The 20,465-nt window shown below is 48.2% G+C and overlaps 1 protein-coding gene across 2 annotated transcripts in view; it reads right to left on the bottom strand.

Moving 5' to 3' along the window:
• Positions 1–20,465, bottom strand: part of TPCN1 (two pore segment channel 1) — a 40,472-nt gene that overhangs the window by 8,033 nt on the left and 11,974 nt on the right. The window contains exons 1-19 of one of the 2 annotated variants that reach the window (XM_021549954.3): positions 17,869–18,352; positions 15,129–15,253; positions 12,555–12,731; positions 11,588–11,701; positions 11,228–11,358; positions 9,957–10,045; positions 9,380–9,414; positions 8,760–8,818; positions 7,919–8,018; positions 6,924–7,040; positions 5,953–6,077; positions 4,720–4,768; positions 4,459–4,522; positions 3,656–3,700; positions 2,923–2,979; positions 2,781–2,834; positions 2,363–2,435; positions 2,051–2,158; positions 787–858 (exon numbers count right to left, since the gene is read on the bottom strand). In XM_021549954.3, the coding sequence (XP_021405629.1) occupies positions 787–858; positions 2,051–2,158; positions 2,363–2,435; positions 2,781–2,834; positions 2,923–2,979; positions 3,656–3,700; positions 4,459–4,522; positions 4,720–4,768; positions 5,953–6,077; positions 6,924–7,040; positions 7,919–8,018; positions 8,760–8,818; positions 9,380–9,414; positions 9,957–10,045; positions 11,228–11,358; positions 11,588–11,701; positions 12,555–12,731; positions 15,129–15,253; positions 17,869–17,959 (1,685 nt within the window). In that variant the 5' untranslated portion in view covers positions 17,960–18,352. Of the gene's footprint in view, positions 1–786; positions 859–2,050; positions 2,159–2,362; positions 2,436–2,780; positions 2,835–2,922; positions 2,980–3,655; positions 3,701–4,458; positions 4,523–4,719; positions 4,769–5,952; positions 6,078–6,923; positions 7,041–7,918; positions 8,019–8,759; positions 8,819–9,379; positions 9,415–9,956; positions 10,046–11,227; positions 11,359–11,587; positions 11,702–12,554; positions 12,732–15,128; positions 15,254–17,868; positions 18,353–20,465 lie in introns of those variants that run through there. The other variant, XM_021549953.3, reaches the window with a different exon arrangement.

Here is a 20,465-nt window from a genome sequence, read left to right as displayed (position 1 = left end):
AGAGTACTGTGTGCTGAAGAGTTGCTAAGGCAGAGAAACACAAAATCCTAGGCTGGTTGCTCTGGGAGGAATTTCCAAGGGATGGGAAGCAGCACTGGAAACGCCAGCCCACCCTCCCTGCTGCTGTGGCTCTGCAGCTCTTGGCCTGCTCTCATTCAGGGAGCCCTTGGACAAGGAGTTTGCCACTCACTGAAGAGAGAAACCAAAGAGCAGCCTGGATTGCCTCCCAGTCTGTCCTTTTCTGTTAAATAAACATCTCTGCACAGCTCCTTTAATAAAGAGCACCACACACTGTTTCTGCCCTCTCCACATCCTTCAGGCAGGGACGGTGCCAAGAGCGGGGCTCTCCAGCCAGCCCAGGCCTCCTGGGAGAGAAGCAGGGCAGCACTCAAGCACCAGGCTCCCTCTGCCCCACCATTCCACAAAAATGCTCTCAGGGGCTCTGCTGAGGACAGGGAACAGCTGGGGCCAAGGGGATTTGTGCCAATGCTCTTCCCACAGGGGCTTTGTCTCTCAGCAAGAGTTGGGATGGGGGAGAAAGACTAAAACAAGCAGGGAATCTTAGTTATCCTCCTACCACCAAAGCAGGAGGATCCCAGGGTGCTGGAGTGCTGCTGTTCCAAGGAATTGGAAGATGCTTAAAAAAAATCAGTAACCACCCACTGAGAGATCAGAGCATAAATCCCTGCAGCATGTTGGACAGGGTCCTACCCCGACCCCAAACCTTCACTGCCCTCTCCCTGCCATCACCCCAAGAGCAGGGGTTGGTAGAGCAGAGGCTGGTACCTGGCCATACGAGGGAACAGCTCAAACATCGTGTCCAGGACGTTCCTGTAGCGTTTCTTCAGTTTGAAGAGCCTGAAAGGAGAGGCCAGGGGTTACCCACAGCCTGCAGCTCTCCTGGTGCTGGGGGAAAGAGCTAAAAGGACAATTCCAGCTCTCTCTGCCTTGCAGGTCAATGACAGTGAGGTTTCCTGACTTTCCTGACTTCTTGCTCAAGTGGTCTCTGCTCACCTGCTGTCCCATCTAAGTGTTTGTGACACATTCAATTGTTTAAAGGACTGAAGACCTCAGGGGAAAAAAGGCTGTCTTTTTACATGGCATGATGCATAAACAGCTATTTAAAACTCCTAAAAATTATAAGAACTTACACTAGGCCCATGCACAGGGTCAGGATTCATTTCTGCTTCCCCCGGACACAAGCTTTTCTGTGTTTCCCCCAAGACCCAATAAAAATTGATGGAAGAAAACCACACTGTGCTTTCTAATTTAAAATTTGGCAATCCCATCAGTCTTTACAGAGAAACACAGCTGCCAAACAGGCTTTGGCAGGGGAGGAACAGAGAAAACATTATTTTTTTTCCCCTCTTGAGCATCATGAAGTGTTCTTAAAATCCTCACTGGAGAGCTAAATTACATCAGCTTGTTTTTTTATGAAACATTTCACCTCAAATCTCGTCCCCCTGTGGGTCTGGAGGTGTTTGTGAAGGTGATTGCACCTTGACATGAGAGGCTTAGTCAGCCCCAGCTCCCTGAAATGCAGAGAGGTCACAGGCCATGGCCTTGCTCAAAGTGTGAGATGCAGTTGGAGCAGGGCAGTACTTCACCCTAGAGAGGAGCATCCTTTGAAAACTGTAATTTCTGGTAATTCAATGGAAATTATCAAACTGGCTCAGACCATCTCATCCTGACAGCAGAGCTTTTCTCTGAACAGCATCAGACAATTTAGAGGAGGTGTGAGAACCCCACGAAGGCAGACACAGGATAATCTGCCCCCAGTAAATCCCTTGATCTCTATTAGAGATCAGCTTAAGCTCCAAAGCACGAGGTTTTCATATCCCATCCCAAGTTTTTGTTATCCTTCCTTTCCATAACTCGGGCTAATCCCATTACCCCACGCAATTCCTGTTTGCTACGGTCACATTCCCACAGAGCAATCCTTGCCCTCTCCTGCTAAGGAGCTCAGTCCCCAGTGGGACTGATGGCAAACAAGGCTGTTTTGTCCTACCTGCTCTCTGGAATCCCCCCTGCCCAGCCTTTCCCAGCTCACCTCAGCAGCTGCAGGGGTCGCAGGACCACGATGAAGTAAAAGGGCTCCATGTTGAATGCCAGTGCCATGAGCCCCAAAAATGCAAACAGGGTGACTGAGAAGTCAAAGCTGGAAAGAAAAATAAAATAAAATAAATCTAAGAGCAATGATTTATCAGCAGTGTTTCATCAGAGAAGAGGGATTGGTGCTGCTCCAGCCTAACGAGATGCACGAGGCCAGGGGCAGAAGAATTATAACAGTTGATGGCCTCCTCTCTACAGGCTTGGCTCAGGACTTGGTGTTTCCAACCCACAAAGATGAATGTGCACTTACAGATTCCAGCCTGAGGACAGGTACTCCACAGGCCCCAGCCCAGTGGTCTTCAGGAGCAGCTCCACACCATAGACTGCAAAACAAGAGGGGTCAGGAACGAGCAGCAGTCAGGAAAGGCTCATGGGGAGGCTCATTCCCTCCTGGATGTGTGGGGATTTTAAAGGATTTCTGAACAGGGGTTTAACAGACCCCACCCATCCTCCTCATTCTCAGTGAGGTGCCAAAGAGACTTCTCCCTTCCAAATCAACATATTTCCCTGTGTTCATGGAGATTTCTCTCTGAAGTCTGCAAAACAATCCCTGCCAGGCACACCATTGTTCTGCGTGGAGACTCTACACCCATGGTTAAGTTACAACTTCAATTCCCTTCCCAGCTCCTCAGGAAAGGACACAGCTCTGTTGGGAGGCATCAGCTTACTTGTGAGGAAGACTACATAGCTCCATGGGACATTCCTGGAGAAGAAATTCCCTCCTGCAAGACACAAGAACAGCTTTCTCAAGTCCTCCCTTTTTTTCCAATCCCCCAGCACCACAGTTAAGCAACAAGCCGTGTTTCCTACCTTGCAGCATGAAGGTTTCAACAAGAATCCAAATCCCATTCACAGCCACCACAGTGTCTGGAAAAGAAAGGAAAAAACCCATAGCAAAACCACACCTGGATATCCATTTATTAGGCCAACAAAAAGAATACAATACAGGATAAGTGGCAGGGTCATTGGTTCCAAGTCAATGAACAAACTGAACTCATAAATTGTGAGTCTTCCCCCATGTCTTTCTCCAGGCCTTTAACAGATGCAGTGCCTTTATGTTCAAAAATAAACAAAACTAAAAGAAAAAACCAAAAGGCCCAGCCCCCAAATGACTGAGTAGGAATAGATCACTTAGAAGGCAACAGGTAGCACCAGGAGGAAGCACAGATTCCCTGTCTCAGGCAGCTCAGTTGCCAAGCAATCCCTCCAGCACTGAGGATGCTCACAGCTCCTTGAGAGCAAACAGAATGGCAAGGCACTTCCTTATCCAGCATCCTTCATCTGCAAGATAAACTCCCCAAGGCTGGAAAAGCTGATCACCAACCCAGCTAAACACAACAAATTCCACAGGGCTGTTGTGCAGTGAGCCAGGGAGCCTCTCCAGAACAGAGCTGAGAGCCCAGGCTGGTGGTAAAATGAAGCTCTTCCCTCCCTCTCCACTAAAACTCCAAATTTTGTCCATGAACCACAGCTCAGACCACACCAAGTCCTTGGAGGGCTGGCACACCCAGCACACCAGAGCCACCAGATTATTCCTACTCACACATAGTGTACTGGAACACACGGGACTTCACCAGGATGTTGATGCCTGTGTGAAGGAAAGGATGATAAAACAAATGTTTACACCATCCTCCACACCACAGATCCCTCCGTCTTCTCCTTAGAGAAATTTTACACACCAATCCTCAGCAAAGAAGCTAAACAGATCAGCAGATTGTTAACTTTCACTTTTTGGGAACAAGTTTAAATATCCTTTAGAATTTCAGCAGCAATGAAGTCATTATCCTCATCCCCCAAGATGCCTCTATGTGCTAATTCTGGGGTGGACAGAGGTAAATGCTCTGTGTTTGGAACAAGGAGGGTTGGGAACATCAGCAGAGCTCTGAGGGATCCTGTGGCAGCTGTATTTGGATCAGAGGGTGGCAGCTGTTCCCCAGGAGCACACAACACCTCAGAAGAGCTGCAGGTTCTCAATTCTGAATGGCAACAATCCACTCAGGTAAACGGGGACACAGGAGGTAAATTGGCAAGACATGGTTCTGATGGGGGTTTCAGGCCTCTCTTCCCTTCCCAAACTGCTGTCCTTGACTTGAATGGGACCAGGCAGCCTAACAGCTTTTGTGACAACCCAAATCCCAGTCCACAGTCGCTGCAGGAATATTTACAGCACAGAAATCTTCCCTGGAGACTCCGAATCCCAGCCTCTGGCCTCGGGGGCACTGAACACACAGGGAGCTGGTTAGAAGGCCTTCCCTGAGGTGTTTGCCAGGGTCACAAGAGAAAGTCCCTTCAGAGTTTCCTGTCTTTGTAAAGAATACTCTTCCTGCCATGCCAAGAGTGTGTCACCTTTGAAAATAAGGAAGGCAGTCCGTGGCAGGTCATCAAACCAGTGCTCGCGGCTCCGCTTGGCCTGCAAGCAGAACAGCCACGGTCAGCAGCAGCCAGAGCTACACCCATGCAAAAAAAAGGGCAGGGATGGAAACCCACCCTACCCCACCACCAGCTTCACTTAGATTGCCTTTGTTTCTCACCCAGCTCCTCTCCAGCCACTCCTTTTCTCTCCCTCCCACACACGGTTTCCTTCTTCCCCACCCAACAAACTCTTACCTTCCATTTTAAGCCAACAACTTCATAGAAATTGTAAAAATCCTTTAGACTGCAAAACAGAAAGAAACATCTGATCAGAGCCTTGAGGGTGAGCAGATCATTAATTGTCCCTGTCAGACATCACCAGTGGAGAGTCCCTGGAAGTTATTAACTCCTTATCAGAACTGCAGCCACAGCTGACAGGACTCAGCAGTGACCTTCTCCCAGCCTGGCCAAAGGTTCCTGACTGACAATAGCCAGAATCTCCTTTCTGTAATGCTTCAGCCCTTAAGGGAAACTCTGACTCTTCTGAACTCCAGTTTTACCACTGAGAGGAAGGACCTGAGGCTTAGATGCCAACTCCAAGGGATGGAGATTGCACTGCTCTTCATGAAGAAGTCTTGGACTGCCTTAATTACTTGTACAGTCCTTTCCTAACATCTGTTCACATTTTCTTTTCAGGGTAAAAATGAAGTTTGAAAAAGGACATGAAAGCAAAGAAACTCATAGAACATGAGTGCCTGTCTAGGTGCCCAGGGTCAGGCTTGTAACAGCTTTTATGTGTCTGGAAGTGAGGATGCTGAACTTCTCAGACTCTTACTGGTGACATTGATGCCTAAATTTCACAACTCAGTCTTTCTCCCTGTGCCATTTTCAATACTTCTCTGCAGCACTTGACTTCAAGGAGAAGTATCAGCACCAGTTTCATAGGAGAGTCACTTGGAACCTGTCTGTGGCCAGAACAAAGGAAAAGGAAGAGAAGGTCTCCTGCTCTAATTCCCCCTACTCCCTTGCTGGCTGGAGTTAGCTGCACCCAACCCCCCACCAGAATGGCAATTCTCTGCCTCATAACACAGAGGATGGCCTCCCTGAAAGCACCAGCAGAACCAAATTTTAATTAACAAAACCCTGGGGGGGACAGCCAGCTGCTGGAAAAAAAGCAAAAACTTGTTAAGCTGCGAGGCTGCGCTGTGTGAGGAAATGCTCCTGGCAGGCTCCAGTGCTGCTCCCCAGCTCCTGCCTCTGCTCTGCCAGGGGAGAGGGAAGCAGCTCCTGCCTGTGAGTGCCAGCACAGCCCTGTATCCACAAGAGGGCACGCAGGAACTCCAGCACCTCAGCTCTCAGGGTACCCACACCTCCCAGCTCCCTGCTTCCCAGAAAAACCCTTCCCCAGCGCCCATTCCATAGACCCAGCCATCCTCTGCAAAGAACAGCAACCTCCCTGCTCTGGCTGCAGCAGCAGGAGCACCCTACCTGACTAAAGGGGTATTGCTCTGATTCAGTGCTTTGAAGGTGAGATATCTCTCCCTGGCACACATCCGAGGCTTGTAGAACCGCAGCAGCCCTTCGAAGTGCTTGAAGGAAATTCCAGACGGCCTCTGGCAACAAAGGGACGCTGTCAGAAACAGCAGCAGCAGGCAGGAATGCACAGAGGCTTTTCATTCTCACCCTGGATTTGTTTTAAGCAGGATTTCATACACTATAACTGAGCCCCCTAAGTACCCTGAGCTATTACTTTCACACACCAAGCTCATCCCAGGGCACAGAGATCAGAAAGCTTTGCTGGCAATGGGTCCCTCCAGCAAATGCAGAACTGCTCCCTGCTGCCCCATCACCTGAAAATTGTCCAACCAGACACCTCAAGCAGAGTTCAACCCCTCTTCTTGGGAAATTAGCAGGCAGCCTAACAGATCCCATCATGGCACATTTTTAAGACCATCAACTATGTGCACTAAACATGAACTAATCTACTAGAAGTGGGTTAGTTATTTTTGGGTCTTATTTCTCTTGCTGCTTCAACAAGTTAAGCAAGAAATCAACCTTCTCCCCTCAGTGTTTGTCCCTGTAAAAAGCTGTTTGTAGGTGAAGTCCTTCTGTTTCTGCACTGCTCACTTCTGCAGGATCTAGAAAATGGATTATATTTTCAATTGCATACCCATCCCTCCTCTCAGCAGTGATTGTTGGTAAGCCAAATGAATCCTCAATTGACCCAGACTGATGCAGAGAGAAATCAATGATCACATGCACTCCAGAACAAACCTCCCTCATTTTACCAAGCCATAACCTCACACAGGGCCGAAATTCAGAGCACACAAATAGAGGTGAACAAGAATAAAACCCCACCAGCCCGTGGTGAGCCTGATCACAACCAGCAGAGCTAAGAGCCCTTTTTTTGGAGGTGCTGTCCCAGCAGGCAGCCCAGGGTGCTGCTGGCACAGCTGTACCTGCTTGGTGACCAGCAGCCGGTACGCGTGCTGGATGGCCGTGCGCTTGTGCAGCAGCAGGGACTTGAACTTCCTCTTCTCAATGTCATTGAAAGTGTCAAACACAACAGCCAGGAGCTGGGAAGACAAGGGGAAAAAAAGTGCTGCTTTGACCCTTGTACTCTGCAGGGTTTCAGGGAAGCAAGGAGAGGCACTGCCTGCAGCAGGAATGCTGATGGAGGCGGTGAGGTCCCGCAAAGGGATCCCCAAGCTCACGGCTCTGATCCCCTTTTTGGAGGAGGTCCAGATGTTTCTGGCCTCTCACCACTTGCTAGTGGGTTTTAAGAGCTACACAAATGCCAGCAGAAAACCATATGAAAGGATTAATTAAAAGGCCCTGATCTGTTCCTGGAAAGCAGAGTTTGAGGGCTGCTCTCTGGATTCACCCTTCCTGGGAGCTTTGGCTAACCCATAGCAAAGCTAACCCTCCATCTGGGAAGGCAGTGAAATCCAACCACAAGCATCAAATCCCTCACCTTGGGCTGCAGAATTCCTCAGCTCCTTTGGCAAGTCCTTTTCCAGCACTCACATCCTCCCCTGGGCAGCCATGCAGTGATCAGCACTGCAGTCCTGCCATCCTGAGTAATTCCATCCCCTTCAAACTGATTTACAAAGTATTTCGGGCAAGTCCAGATAATAAAATGCCATTTTATGATAAATAATTAAGACAGAGAAGGATAATAAATTCCATGCAACCGAGTATGTCACTCCAAGCACAGTATTAATGGGAGAGTAGTTGAAAGATGCTCCTATAATTTGGTTTTCTGTGATTTAGTTCAATTCCTCATGGTTAGACATTAAAAGAGTTCTATCTGTAGCCAAGCTGCCATTTCTAGCAGTGTTCTGCCACAGGGTCTGAGATGATTGCAGAGCAGTTCTGGGAATGGGGAAGGCTCTGCTGAGCAATGAGCTCCAGAGCAGGCAGAGGGGAGGGAAGCGCCCCGCTGGGGACTCACCAAGTTCATGATGAAGTAGAGCTCAATGGAGAGGTACACGATGAAGAAGACACAGGACCAGGGGTTGCGGGCGTAGGACGGCATCATCACATCAGGGAAACTGCACCCCAAAGGACACAAGGCTGAGCACCAAAACACCCATGGTACACAGCCCACTGCACAGGCAGCAGGCACAGCGAGGGGGGTGTGAATAAACTCACATCTAAAGATCTGCACATTTGTACAAAACTCGTGGAGTAAAAATAAATGTGGCAAGCACATTCCTCACACATCCCAAACACCAAATGGGATTTGTGGTGTGGTTAAGGGCTGTGCTTTGATACTTAACAACAGCAGCACAGCCTCGGTGCAGGTGTTACAACCTCAGATTTCTTCCATCCTTTGCTAATTTCCTAATCCTAAGGGCTCTCCCTGACAGCAGATCAATATTTACTCACTGCTGCTATCCCAATTTCCCAGCAGACAGGTGAACTGCAGCACAGAAATAGGAAGTTACTTTTCACCTGTGAGCTGTTGGCCGACAAAGGAGCACAAACACATATTTTCCCTTCTTGGACCAAGGCCTAACAAAGCTGGTTTTCCCCCCTTATTGCCCTCACAGTGATGAAAACATCTGAGTCCTTAGAGATAACTCTGCAGAGCTGAGGTCACAGTGTCCTAAAGTAAAATGAAATACCAGCTCTTCCCATGCATGCTGACCCTGGACATCTCTCTCTCTCTCTCAGGCAGAGGAAAGGGGTCACACATTTGGAGAACAGAGCATTTCTGCAGATAAACTCTTGGCTCTGCCAGACTCCTTTGGAATAAAGGGAAAGACTGAGATAGAAGAGCATGAACTTACTTTGAAGTGGTCAAAAGCACAAAAAGATTCACCAGGCTGTTCTCTAAGGTATTGAAGTACTGCAAGAAAAAATTCCCATGACAAAATGCAAGCAGGAACTCATAGGGACATTTTGTTCAAAGAAACAACCAGTCCCCCCACCCCTTTGGACACAGGCACTCCCATAGTTCCCTGATGCCTTCCCTAGGGAAAAGCACTTCAGCACTTTTTAAAGCTCCCTGAGAAATGGTGTGTGAAGGGTTAAACCAAAAGCACATTTTTGTTAGGACTTTCTCACAGGCAGCCACAGCCTGGGCAGCAGCAGGAACCAGTGGCAGCTGGACTCTGACCACAGCAGTGGAAGTGGCTGAGCTTTGCCCCAGACACCTCCTCCCCTGGGCACAGTGGCAGGTGGCTCTTTTGGCTGAATGAAGGCAGCAAGGATAAGGAACAACTCGGACAATGTTCCCTTTGGGACATCCTGGAGGAACTTTGGAGGAAGTTCCTTCCACAGTCTTCCTCCCCAGCAGAGGGTAAAGCAGGGTGACACTGCCAGGAGCAGCCAGAGTTTGGTATCTCATGGAATAAACTATGGCTGCACTGTAAGGTTGAATTCTTAATGAAAGAATCAAGATACTCACTGGATCCGAGTGGTTAGGAGAAAACAAGTAAAAACCTAAAGAGGCAGCAGGGAAAACAGAGGGGGAGAGAAAGGACAAAAATAAAGTCAGTTCCATGTTGAGCAGTTCCCAAAGGGAAGGTCCCACTAAAAGCAAATCCTCTCTGACACCCTGAGGATGGGAGCATCTGGAAGACTTTCTCCACAGAGATCTGCCAATAGATGTCATTGGCATTTCACTGCTCTTTTTGGAAAATAAACTTTCTGGGGATGGTCTGGACTGTAGCAGGTACACTCCAGACACGTGCATTTGTGGGGATGCAGATTCAAGTGTCAGCATTGAGCAAGAGCTGGTGGAAGCAGAGCTTGAAAACACACACCACTGACTGTGCTCTGTCCCAGAACTAAATACCCAGCTTTCAGATTTTTTTGGATGTTTTAACTCTGCCTTCCAGATGACTGCAGATGAAGTGGGGTAAGTGGAAGATCCTGGCAATTCTCTGGATCTGATCAGCTTTATATTCATCCAGGCTGTTCATGTTGCTTTTGGACAATCACTGGTTAAGAGCATCACTTCTCCACCCAGACATACAACTCACCCAGAATAGCAAAAATCACCATGAAGAAAAGCAGGAGGAGAAGGATGTCAATAAATGGTGGGAGGGACTGGAAGATCTGTCGCAGATTTCTGAAAAATAAGAGAAAACATTAATAAATTAAAATTTGCACATTTACTCCTCCAGGTTGTCAGGGGAAAGAAAAAAAACCCACCACTACCACCCCACACTTGAGGGCTTTTTTCCCACTCCCTCCAAGGATTAAAAGTAGAAAGCTTGCTAAATTAGGATCATTTCCAAGCTACCCATCTGTCCTTTGCAGTCAGCTCTCAGGTACTGCAAACAACACTAATGTCTTGCTGTCAACTCTCCTTCTGCAGACTAAAGAGCAGCTCTGATTCACTGTGAGCTTCCAGGCAAGGCCAGGAGCAGAGCCAGGGCAGCCACACCCTGTGCTGCTCTCTCTGAGGTGGTTCACACACCCAAGCCCTGTGCTCCATCAGCACATCCACGCTTAGCTCACAGTGGAACCATCTCCAACACAAATGCCAGTGAAAGACACTGACTTTCCTGGGATGCTTGCAGGATTTTGTTGGAATGCATGAAATACAAGCCACTCTGAGTCCCTCAGAGAGAGAAAGGAATGCAGGGATTAAATTGGAACCTTTAGAGAAAATGAAATATATTAAGTCACACAGATGTGAAGTAAAAGTTTTAGTTTTAAGTAAGTAGAAATATATCTTAAGTGCCTTAAGAGACTGTGTTAGCTAGTAAAAAGCTCTAAAGCCTAGTTTAAAGTTCAGTGGTGTCACCTTTCACAAAATAAACTTAGCTCCAGACATAATGAAAACATAGCAGAACACTGCTTGCATTTCTAGATAGAACACACAGAACATTTGCATGAACAGATAGAACTACATATGTAGATTTAGGGTAAGAACTGACACTACTTTCACACGTTAGAGTCAAGCTCAGACTGGTGAAGGAAGAATATTTTAGAATTGTGTTTTTAGCTGACTGGATGCTTTATTAATAAATCCCCCAGTACTGGGGTGCAAAAGGGAAGAAGACAAAAAGGGATAGTAGCTGCTAGAACAGCAGCACTCTGTGCCAGGGAGCTTTTAGCACGGACTTCACTACTCTGAACTCTTTGAGACTGATGTGTTCCTGCAATAACCAACTTTACAACAACCAACAACAGCTCCTGTCTCTTTGAAAAACCAAGAGCCAGGCCCAACTGGACAGGATGTGAGTGCTTTCCCTCCAGCCCAGCCCAGCAGTGAGGGCAGAAGCCCCAGGCAGCCCAGCCTCACCTCCTGACAGCCCCACAGTAGCGGCAGTCCACCAGGAAGATGCAGCGCAGGGCGCGGGTGATGCGCACGTGCGAGGTCTGGCGCACCAGCACCACGATGGCCTCGATGAACTGCACCAACAGCACACACGTCTGCAAGAAAGGGGGGATCAGAGGCAAAGCTCTGCCTGACCACCTGCTCGTCTGCACATCTGAAGGGTGGGAGGTGTCCCTGAGAGTTGAGGGATCTCGCATGAATCATCTGGCGGCTGGGACACAGCGGCTACGTCACCCTGCCGCGGTGCAGGGCGATATTTCATCTGGCTCTTTGGTTCTTGGAGGTGCTAAAGGAGAAGCACTGACAATCAAGCAGATAACTCACCTTGACCATAGTCCTTTTGTGCCTGATAAAGGTTTGGAAGCCCAGCCACCTCATCTTCATGGAGAGCTCAAAGACGACCACGATTAACGCAAACAGCTCCAGGGTTGCGTGGACCTGCCGCAGCACAGGTGTGGTGAGAACAGCAGCACAGCAGAGGCCACACTCCTGCCCTTCCTTTTCCAAGGAGCAGCTGGGTTTGACAGCAGTCTGAGCATTGCCTTGTGGCATGCAGGAAAACCCCAAGCCACTCTTTTACAGCTAACATAGCAGTGTTTTTCAAAATTTCTCTATCTACTGCTTGGTGCTTTTATTAAAGCCTGTGCAATTTTCCTCTAAGCAGCACCAGGGCAGAAATTCCTGAAATCCATGTCCCTTCTGGGCTTGAGCAACACAGTAAAAAACTTATTGATACATTTGAAACAAAAGGCCAAGACATCAACAAGTTGAGCAGAAACACTTCGAAAAAAAGATGGATACTGTAATTTTTTTAGTGGAACACAGGAAGGAGAGCTTCTGGGCAGAGAGAGTTTATCCAGAGAAGGGTTTTCACTTGAATTAGACATTCTGGACAATCACGGGGAAGATCCTGAGCTGTATTCTAGGAACCAGTGGTGGTGCTGGGGTAATGGCACCAGCCCTGACAACAACTTTGAAACCACCCCATCAAAGCTCACAGACTGCTGACTTATCTCACACAAATGGAAAAAACCACCTATTTCTGTTACTAAATGAAGAACTGCACAAATTGATAACACGAAACGAGTATCGCTTTCATTGCGGTCTGCCTAGATCAGATGGAAAAAGGAAGTTTTGCTGTCCGGCTTATCTGCTGTCAACCATTTACAGAACAAGCCAGGGGGATTTTTTTTCCTCTCGCTGCCTCCTCTTCCTCTCTGTTTGGCCATCATTTTCCTCTTACCCACGCTGCAGAGCAAGCAGGCTTTGTCACTTAGGCCCAGGTACTCACGAAGATGCCCAGGCGGAGCATGGGGACCGCTGGAGCCTCGCAGAGGGACAGCAGCAGCAGCAGCAGGGCCGTGCTCAGCTCCATCAGGTAGAAAAGGTGGTTGTGTGCAAAGAGGTAGGCAGCGAGTGCTTTGGCATTTTTGGGGTGAGTGAAGAACTTGTCATTATTTTCTCCTTCCTAGGGCAGCAGGAATAAAGAAGGGAACAGCATTAGTGACTCCTGGTACTATAAAAGTGAAGAATGCAGATTTTTTTGGGGATTAGATACAATTCCCAACAGGCTACTCCCATTTACAGGCTGTTGTTGATGTGTTTATTGAGGAATGCACTCCCCACACATGGGACATCCTCTTCTGCTCATAACCACATTTCAGTAATGAAACTCTTTAATACCCACTAACTCCTGCTTCATAAACCCCTGAGCCTTTTCATAATGAGACAGAGAGCTGGGAGAGTTTACAAAGGCAGGCAAAGAAACTTCAGCCAACATCCCAACATAAACACAGCACTTCATTTACTTGCAACTACTTCCACATTTTTACAGACTTATTTGATTAAACTTCTCCAGGACAGAACATGAAAACACCCAGATAAGCTCCAGGGCACCTGGCTGACAGTTGTTCCTCCTTATCTTGGCCTTGCAAAATGTCTGTGAGAAAACATTGAAGCACACACAGTGTTTTCTGCTTCAGGAATGTAAGACAGACTCCATGAAAAATTAACAAGTCTCTATGCTGATTTGTCATTCCCTCTTAACTAGAAAGCTTAATTAACATTAAAAGGTCAGATACTCCATCTTAACACTTTGCCTACAACTGATTTTCAAACAGCTACATCGTGACTATTTTTACCCCTAGGATGAAACTTAGTTTGGGGAGATTTTAGAGGGTTTTCATCAGAACCACCCAACAGCTTCTTCTCTTTCTTGAGTCAACAGTTTTGGCAAGGGAGCTTTTGTCACTCACAGGAAATTTGCTGCCTCTTGGGAACTGTCAAAAGAGATCACTTTTCCCCAGCAGGGCCACACAGATGCACAAGAAGTGGTGAGGTTTTATTTAAATTAACATCTTCCCAGGCAGGCAATTACTGCAAGGACAGTCAAGCTATTACTATCAAAGCAGAATAGCTGTGATTGCAAATGGATAACGAGGTCAGGGAACTCTCCTTTAGGGAGTGAAGCGTTCTCCAGACTCGCTCAGGAGAGGGCTCCCAGTGTTTCCCAGTTACTCCAGCTCACACTGGGTTTCAGAACAAACACTGCTGGGTCAGAGAGCCAGGCTGGAGCAGGACAGAGCCAGCCCTGCAAAGAGCCCAGGCTGAGAGCAGCAGAGTCGTTCCCATCCACGCCTGGCAGGACACACTTGTGGAATGACAAACAGCCTAAATCCTGCCTCTTGGGAGCCAAGCAATTCCAAACGTGCCTGGACAGCAAAGCCCTCTTATCCAGCCCCAGCACTTGCCTGCAGCCACTGCTCACAAAACTCTCCTTAAGTGATTCTGCCTCATTTCAAGGACAGTGTCATTGTGGCCATTGGTCAAGGCAGCAGCAGCAATCATCCCCATCCAAAGGGCCAGGCCTGCTGTGCCCATTACCATCAGAGCTGCAGCAGCTCAATGACCCTTTGCAGAGCTGCTCCAATAATCAGGAGTTTAAACAAAAGCCTGGGATGGAGGCTGGAGTCACCCTGTGTTGTCAGGGCTGCTCCATCACACCACGGAGCTCAAGGGTTGCCAAGGTCCAACCTACACTGTTTTAAAATATCTGAGAAGTGAGATTTCTCAGTCCTGTGTGGTCACAGCATGCAGGAAAAAAATGGTTTCTGTCACCTTGCAGTGGCTTAAACAAAAAAACCCCAACTGGGTCCAAAGCACCTCAGAGCTTTGAAAGGGAACGAAGGATGGAGAGTAATGGAACCAGCAACCATTTCAGACTGGACAGCTCTGGGAGAAGAACAGTTTTGGTGGCTAATTCCTCACACCAGATGTACAGCAACCTTAAAAAAGCAAAACCTTTGTTGCAGTAAGGATGCTGTTTCTGGTAACTGAAGCACAGGTGGTATCTGATTCTTCATTGTTTTAAACATTATCAATTTCACTCCTGGGCTGATCCGAATCCCAGCATCCTTTAACCCTGTAGAAATCAAGCCCTCTGCTTTCTGTCGTGCCTCACATGACCTGCAGGACTTGACTGACACTAACTGGGCCACCCCATGGGCTGGGCAGGATTGGGACCTGCACTTCCAGAAGCGGAGAGCACTGACCATTCCCCCAGGAGCCACTGCAGGGATGAAATGACAATCTGTGACCAGCTACAAAAACCTCTGTGCCAAACTGTGCACGTGCTGAACTCCCCAACAGCACAGTCCTTGGGAGAGGGTGGGGATTTTGTTGTTCAGTTGCCCCAGATGACTTCCAAAGCCTATCCAGAGGTGCTTCCAACACCGCCCCACTCCCGAAGCAGAATGCCCAACAAAGCACCCAATTTTCAGCCTCAGGACAGAAACTGTCCGTGTCCCATGGCCAAGAAGCACGGTAGCTCCTGCAGCCCATTCTCCCCACAGCCAGCAGGGCTCACCTGGAGGTAGATGGCTGCCTCTTGGTAGTTCATCTCCCAGTGGTGGCGGGCAGAGCTCTGCTGGGCGCAGCACTCCCTGGCCGCGGGGCTGGAGGCATCGCTGACAACGTCATAGCTGCCTCCATCTGCAGCAGAGAAAAGGGATCACCATCAGGGCAGCTGGGCTGCAGCAGCAGGCTCTGGGATCACACACAACCAGGGCAGCTGGGAAAGTGGCAGCTGTACGGTGACAAATTGACTCTTGGCAGGTAGGAGCTTTAAAGAGACGCTCAAAGGCAGCACTTGCACACGGGAATGCTCCCGGAGGATGATCAGAAGAGACAGCTTCCTACTCAGTGCAGCAAGCAGCTCTGCTGGCTCACAGGGTGTGCTGTCAGGCCTGAAGATTGCCATCAGCATCAGAAGCTGCAAGCAGGCAGGTAAGAGCCACCAGCCTCCCAGGATGGGCAGCCCAGGGAAGAGAAGAGCGTTTGCTGAAGGAGCAGGAAGGTTTTGCACATTGTGCTTGGAGCAGAGGCCACGGAAGGACAGACACAGCACTGCCCCTGCCACAGGACACCAGTGAGAGGAGAGAAGCTGTCAGTACTTTGAGTAGAAAGGCCCATTTCTCCCAGCACTTCAAAGCCACTAAATAACACATCAACACTCTGAAGTGCTGAGAAGTACCGACACCCCTCTGATGCAAACAAACCACAAGATGAATTTTCTGTTCACACTCCACACATTCATTCTGAAATTTCCTAGCGCCTGTCCTCACCAGCAAAGAACTATAGAACAATGCCATACTGAACGTGTGAAGTAGATTTTGTAAATAAAGATTTTGTTTTAAAAACCCCAAAACAATTCAGTTGCAAAAAAGCAACTCCCAAGCAGAGCTACACATACACAGTGCCCTTCCCACAGGCACTGGGATGTATGCAAACTCCAAAATAATTGCTATTTTTGCATTCTGCAGCCTCGGTGCTATTAAGATGGACGAAAACTATGCAAGGAAACAATTACTGTACAAAAAGGGAATGTCACTTGGTTTCTTCTTCTGGGACTGGGAGTTTTATTTCACCTTTGACAAAGAATGCCGAGCAGAGAACCCCCAGCAGTGAGACCTGCTTAGGGCCTGTGGTGGAGCTAGTTCACACTCTCAGTTCTCTAGAGTTTCAAACATTTCCCACATCACATGGTTGTTCCTGCTCTCAGAAGAGACTTCCCTCCTCCAGTGCCTCATGTTCCTGAAGTGGGTACATGTAAAATTGAGCTTGCCAGCACAGCAGTGCTGATTTCCCCCTTTTCTTGTGAGCACAGGAGCTGTGGTGTGGCAGCTCGTTCTCTCTGTGTTCAAAGTTGTTATCTGAGAGTGGGCAAAAAGCACCACGAGGTTCTCTTCCCCTCTCATGACAGCCTGCTGAAGATTTGCTGTGACAAAATAATCCTGGATGAATTACTGATTCAGTCTCTCCAGAACACCCTCTGGAGTGGAGAGGGAGCCCATGCCAAAAACTCTGCACCCGCCAAGAGAAATGGCACCATGTGCTCCTGGCAGAGGCAGGGAGTGGGAAGAAATCAGAACCCCTTCACCAGTGCACAGCCACAGCTGCCTCTTCCACCCCCAAATCAAATTAAGATAACATTTCTCTGGGGTTTGTGAAGACCTTCCAGATTGCACACTCAGGTTGCTGAGCATTCTGCAGCACGAAGCCTGTTTCTCTTCCTTGCTTCCCCCACACCCTTAAAATACCACTCAAAATCTGGACAAATGTTTGAATGAGGCCGGTTCCTCCCCCACACCCCTTGATTTAGCACAGCTCTTGGAAAAAAAAAAAAACCTGAATGATGGAGTTTTTATTTATCCACGGAGCTGGAATGGCAGCCTTCTGGTTTGTCTGCTTTATAACTAAGAGATGACAGCCATATGCAAAAATCAGAAGCGTTATATTGCAAGCTCTAAAAAGTTCTTAAATGTTATTATTTACAAAGCTTTTGCTGGGGGACGTATCTCAAAAAGACAGACACCCTCAAACTGCAGCCTGAGAGCAAAACCTTTTCACATTTGATGCTTAACAGTTACAGAAGGAGCATATCTTCATCAGAACCTGGATTTTACATTACAGAATATACCAAATTTATGAGGATCAAAACACAGTGTGGCCAAAGCAGCAAAGGTTTGTAGCATTAACCTAAACACCAACACACTGGACCCTGCCAAAAGATGCCCAAATCACCTTTAACCCTGAAGCAGCTCTTTTGCAAAAACCAACCTCTCTGGAAAGGCTAGACCCTAGGAAAAGACACACTCCTGCAAAACCCAGGACAGGACCCTGCTCTGTGCTTCCCACAGAAAAGCTGTCCCAGCTCTGAGACCAAGGATGCAAATACAAAACAGCGCTCAGAGATGCAAATCAGAACCGAAAAACAGCTCTAGAAATCAAGATGCTTTCCTGCTGTCTAAACCAGGCACAGACAACAGAAAATGCACTCAAGTGTTCCGGTGGGGAGCTGCGTTTCGTGGATCAGCTCCTTCCCCATCAGGTACCAGAAGGTTGATCTAGCATCCCTGAGGCAACAGCATCATCTGGGTCATAAATAATAATAAAAATAATAATAAATTTGAAGAGCAGCCCTCTGACTGTGTGCTTGGCAGCCCTCCAGCGAGCTAATTTCCTCAGCTGCTCCCATGATAACAATGACACAGACTAATGCAAGCTCGGCTCCGCTCGTGCTGCACAACATCCCCGACGGCGTTTACCATCAGTATGGAGCTCAATGAGATAGGAGGACCTCTCCACGGGGCTCCCGGGATCCTCGAAGTAGATGGCAGGCAGCTCTCTCCACTGCATGGCAGCCCGAAGTTCCTCCCTCCCTTCCCAAAGCTGCTCCTCGGTTTCGCCGCTTCCTCAGGGGAAAGCTCGGCACAGGAGATTCTGCTCTGCTGCCTGCAGAGCTCAGCGCTTCTCCCCTCCCCTCTGAGGAAGGTGGCTCAGAGCTCAGTGAGATCCCTTCCCTGGCTCTTTCCGAGGGTGAGATTTTGGGAGGTTCGGCTGCAGGACGAGGAGCTGCCAGGCACAAGCGTGCTGGCGAAGCGGGGATTCGTGTGCTGCGCGCTCGTGTTTTGGCATTTAGCACGGCTTGCTCACGATGAGCTAACGGGAGAGGAGTCGAAGTGCTGAGCAGGCACTGCGAGGGATCTCCAGCACCAAAAAAGAAAACAGATATTTCGTGAAGTTCGCGGCGCAAGGGGCGCGCCAAAAGAAGAGAAATGAGCGGGTCACAGATGGCAAAGCTTCCTTCCTTACACTTGTGTAACTTAGCCCAGTCGGTCCCTGAAAAGAGAGAGAGGCAGGGAGGGAGGGGAAAAAAAAGAAAAGAGGGGGGAAAGAAAAAAAAAATAAAAATAAAAGGAAAAGCAAAACCAGCTGGCTGCTTACACAAGGCATCCAGAACGAGACTGCCGGGACTCCGGCATTTCCATTCAGCGCAGCCGAGCATGCTCCTGTGTAAATAGTTTCCATATGTCATCATTACAATAAAAAACAAGAAAAAACAAGGAAGAAAGAGAAGGAGCATAAACTTTTCAGAGCCCAAACCTCTCCCTCTGCAAAACAAATTCCCTGCTTAGGGGAAGGAAAAACTCTCCATGGGCCGAGAGCAAACAAACTCCTCTCATTCGGAGGAGCTCATGCAGCCATGGGTGATCTCCAGGGCAGAGCTGGGAGGAGAATAAGGGACAGAAAACATCCTCAGGAGGCTGGGATAAATCACCCTTCCCAGCCAGCTATTGTAATCAAACTGAAGTCACTCTGGAATTCCATGGGTTTTGGTGTCTGCACTCCTTTAAATATATAGTAATTTTTTCAAAATTCCAACAAACTAGTAACCTCCTACAAATTCAAAGAGTTACAAACCAACCCTACAGGGCAGCTCTTCCATTTGCCTTGGAGCTGCCCCAGCCTGGCTCTCACTAGCCAGTTTGGCAGATGTTCTGCCTGCCAGAACAGCACACACTTTTTTGTGCCCTTGCACTGAAACAGACTGAGATTCCCTAACTGGCTCCAAAGCCTTTACTGGACTTACCAGGGCTTTTTTCTAAATGGCTGAGGATGGTTTGGATGTTAAGTTTCCATCCTGCCCAGATATTGTTATTTTAGCAAGTACACCCGTGATGACAGAACACTGCAGAACATGTGAAGGCAGAAGTGACTTAAATCAGCAAAAAATATCCTTATTCTGTCATTCATGCTGTTCATGTATCACGTGTGGAGTCAATATAAGATGCAATATGCAAGTTGCTCCAGTCAGTTCCATGTGTGAGTAATGTTTTTCTTGACAGGCAAAAAAAGAAATGCCAAGGACACACAGCTTAGGAGACAGGACACATCTTCATTCTTGTGGCATTGCAAGGTCCCTGATTCACCAAAAGAGGGAAGAGGAAGGAAGGCATCACCTCCTGCATGGGGGAAAGGTCAAACTCTCCAGGGCACATGTTCTGGGCAGCTCCAGTCACCAGTGTGTTCAAGGCTGGATGGGGCTTGGATCAACCTAATGGAATGTGTCTGCTCCTTCCAATCCAAAGCATTCCATGATTTTATCATTCTGCCATTCAGTTGGAGTCTTTTTTTTTCAGGCTTTGCATTCCTCATTACTATAACTCCCTCTATTTCTCACACCCTTCATCTTCACTGCATCTGTAATTCCCAAACTCAGTCACAGAGCCCAAGATTTTGGTTTAATACAAAGATAATCAGGTATCCCCCAGCACCAAACACGAGTCCATGGGAGAAGGCAGATCCCAGCAGGATCAAAGGTTCTCTTGGTGTTCCTGGATCTCCTGAGCTCACACCCAAGACCTGTCCCAGTGCAGGAGCCCTGTGCTGGCTGAGGTTTTTGGCTCTCTCAGCCACATTGCTCCCTGAGGCTGTGGTGAGGGTGGACAAGGAGAAGGACAGCACTCCAGAGGCACTCCTCTCTCCTGGAAAGATCTCATCAGCTGAACCACAGAGAACACTCACTACAGAAGGTGCAAATCCATAAAAAAAAACATGGAAACAAGGTAGATGCCTACCCTTCCCCAACACAATCTGCATCTTCAGTCCCAAAGCCAAGATTTTAGTCAAGTATTGGAGCTGTCCCAGCACCAAGGATGGCATTTTCCCTCTCAAGGCCTCACAGGCCCCGTAGCTTCACCTGCAGAGAATTAATGTTCCCTCCCTCCTCCAAGGAGGATGATGAGAAACTGCTCCTTGCAAGCACTGAGGCACAAACACTCATGTGCTGGTGTTGTTGAGGCAGGAGAAGACTCTGATTAGAAGACTGTTGAGAGTAAAACTTTGGTTTATTTAAAATACA

Source organism: Lonchura striata, chromosome 18, assembly GCF_046129695.1.
Source record: "Lonchura striata isolate bLonStr1 chromosome 18, bLonStr1.mat, whole genome shotgun sequence".
NCBI classification, from domain to species: Eukaryota; Metazoa; Chordata; class Aves; order Passeriformes; family Estrildidae; genus Lonchura; species Lonchura striata.
Note: the sequence above shows the minus strand (reverse complement) of the source record. Positions and strands in the feature narration are given on the sequence as shown.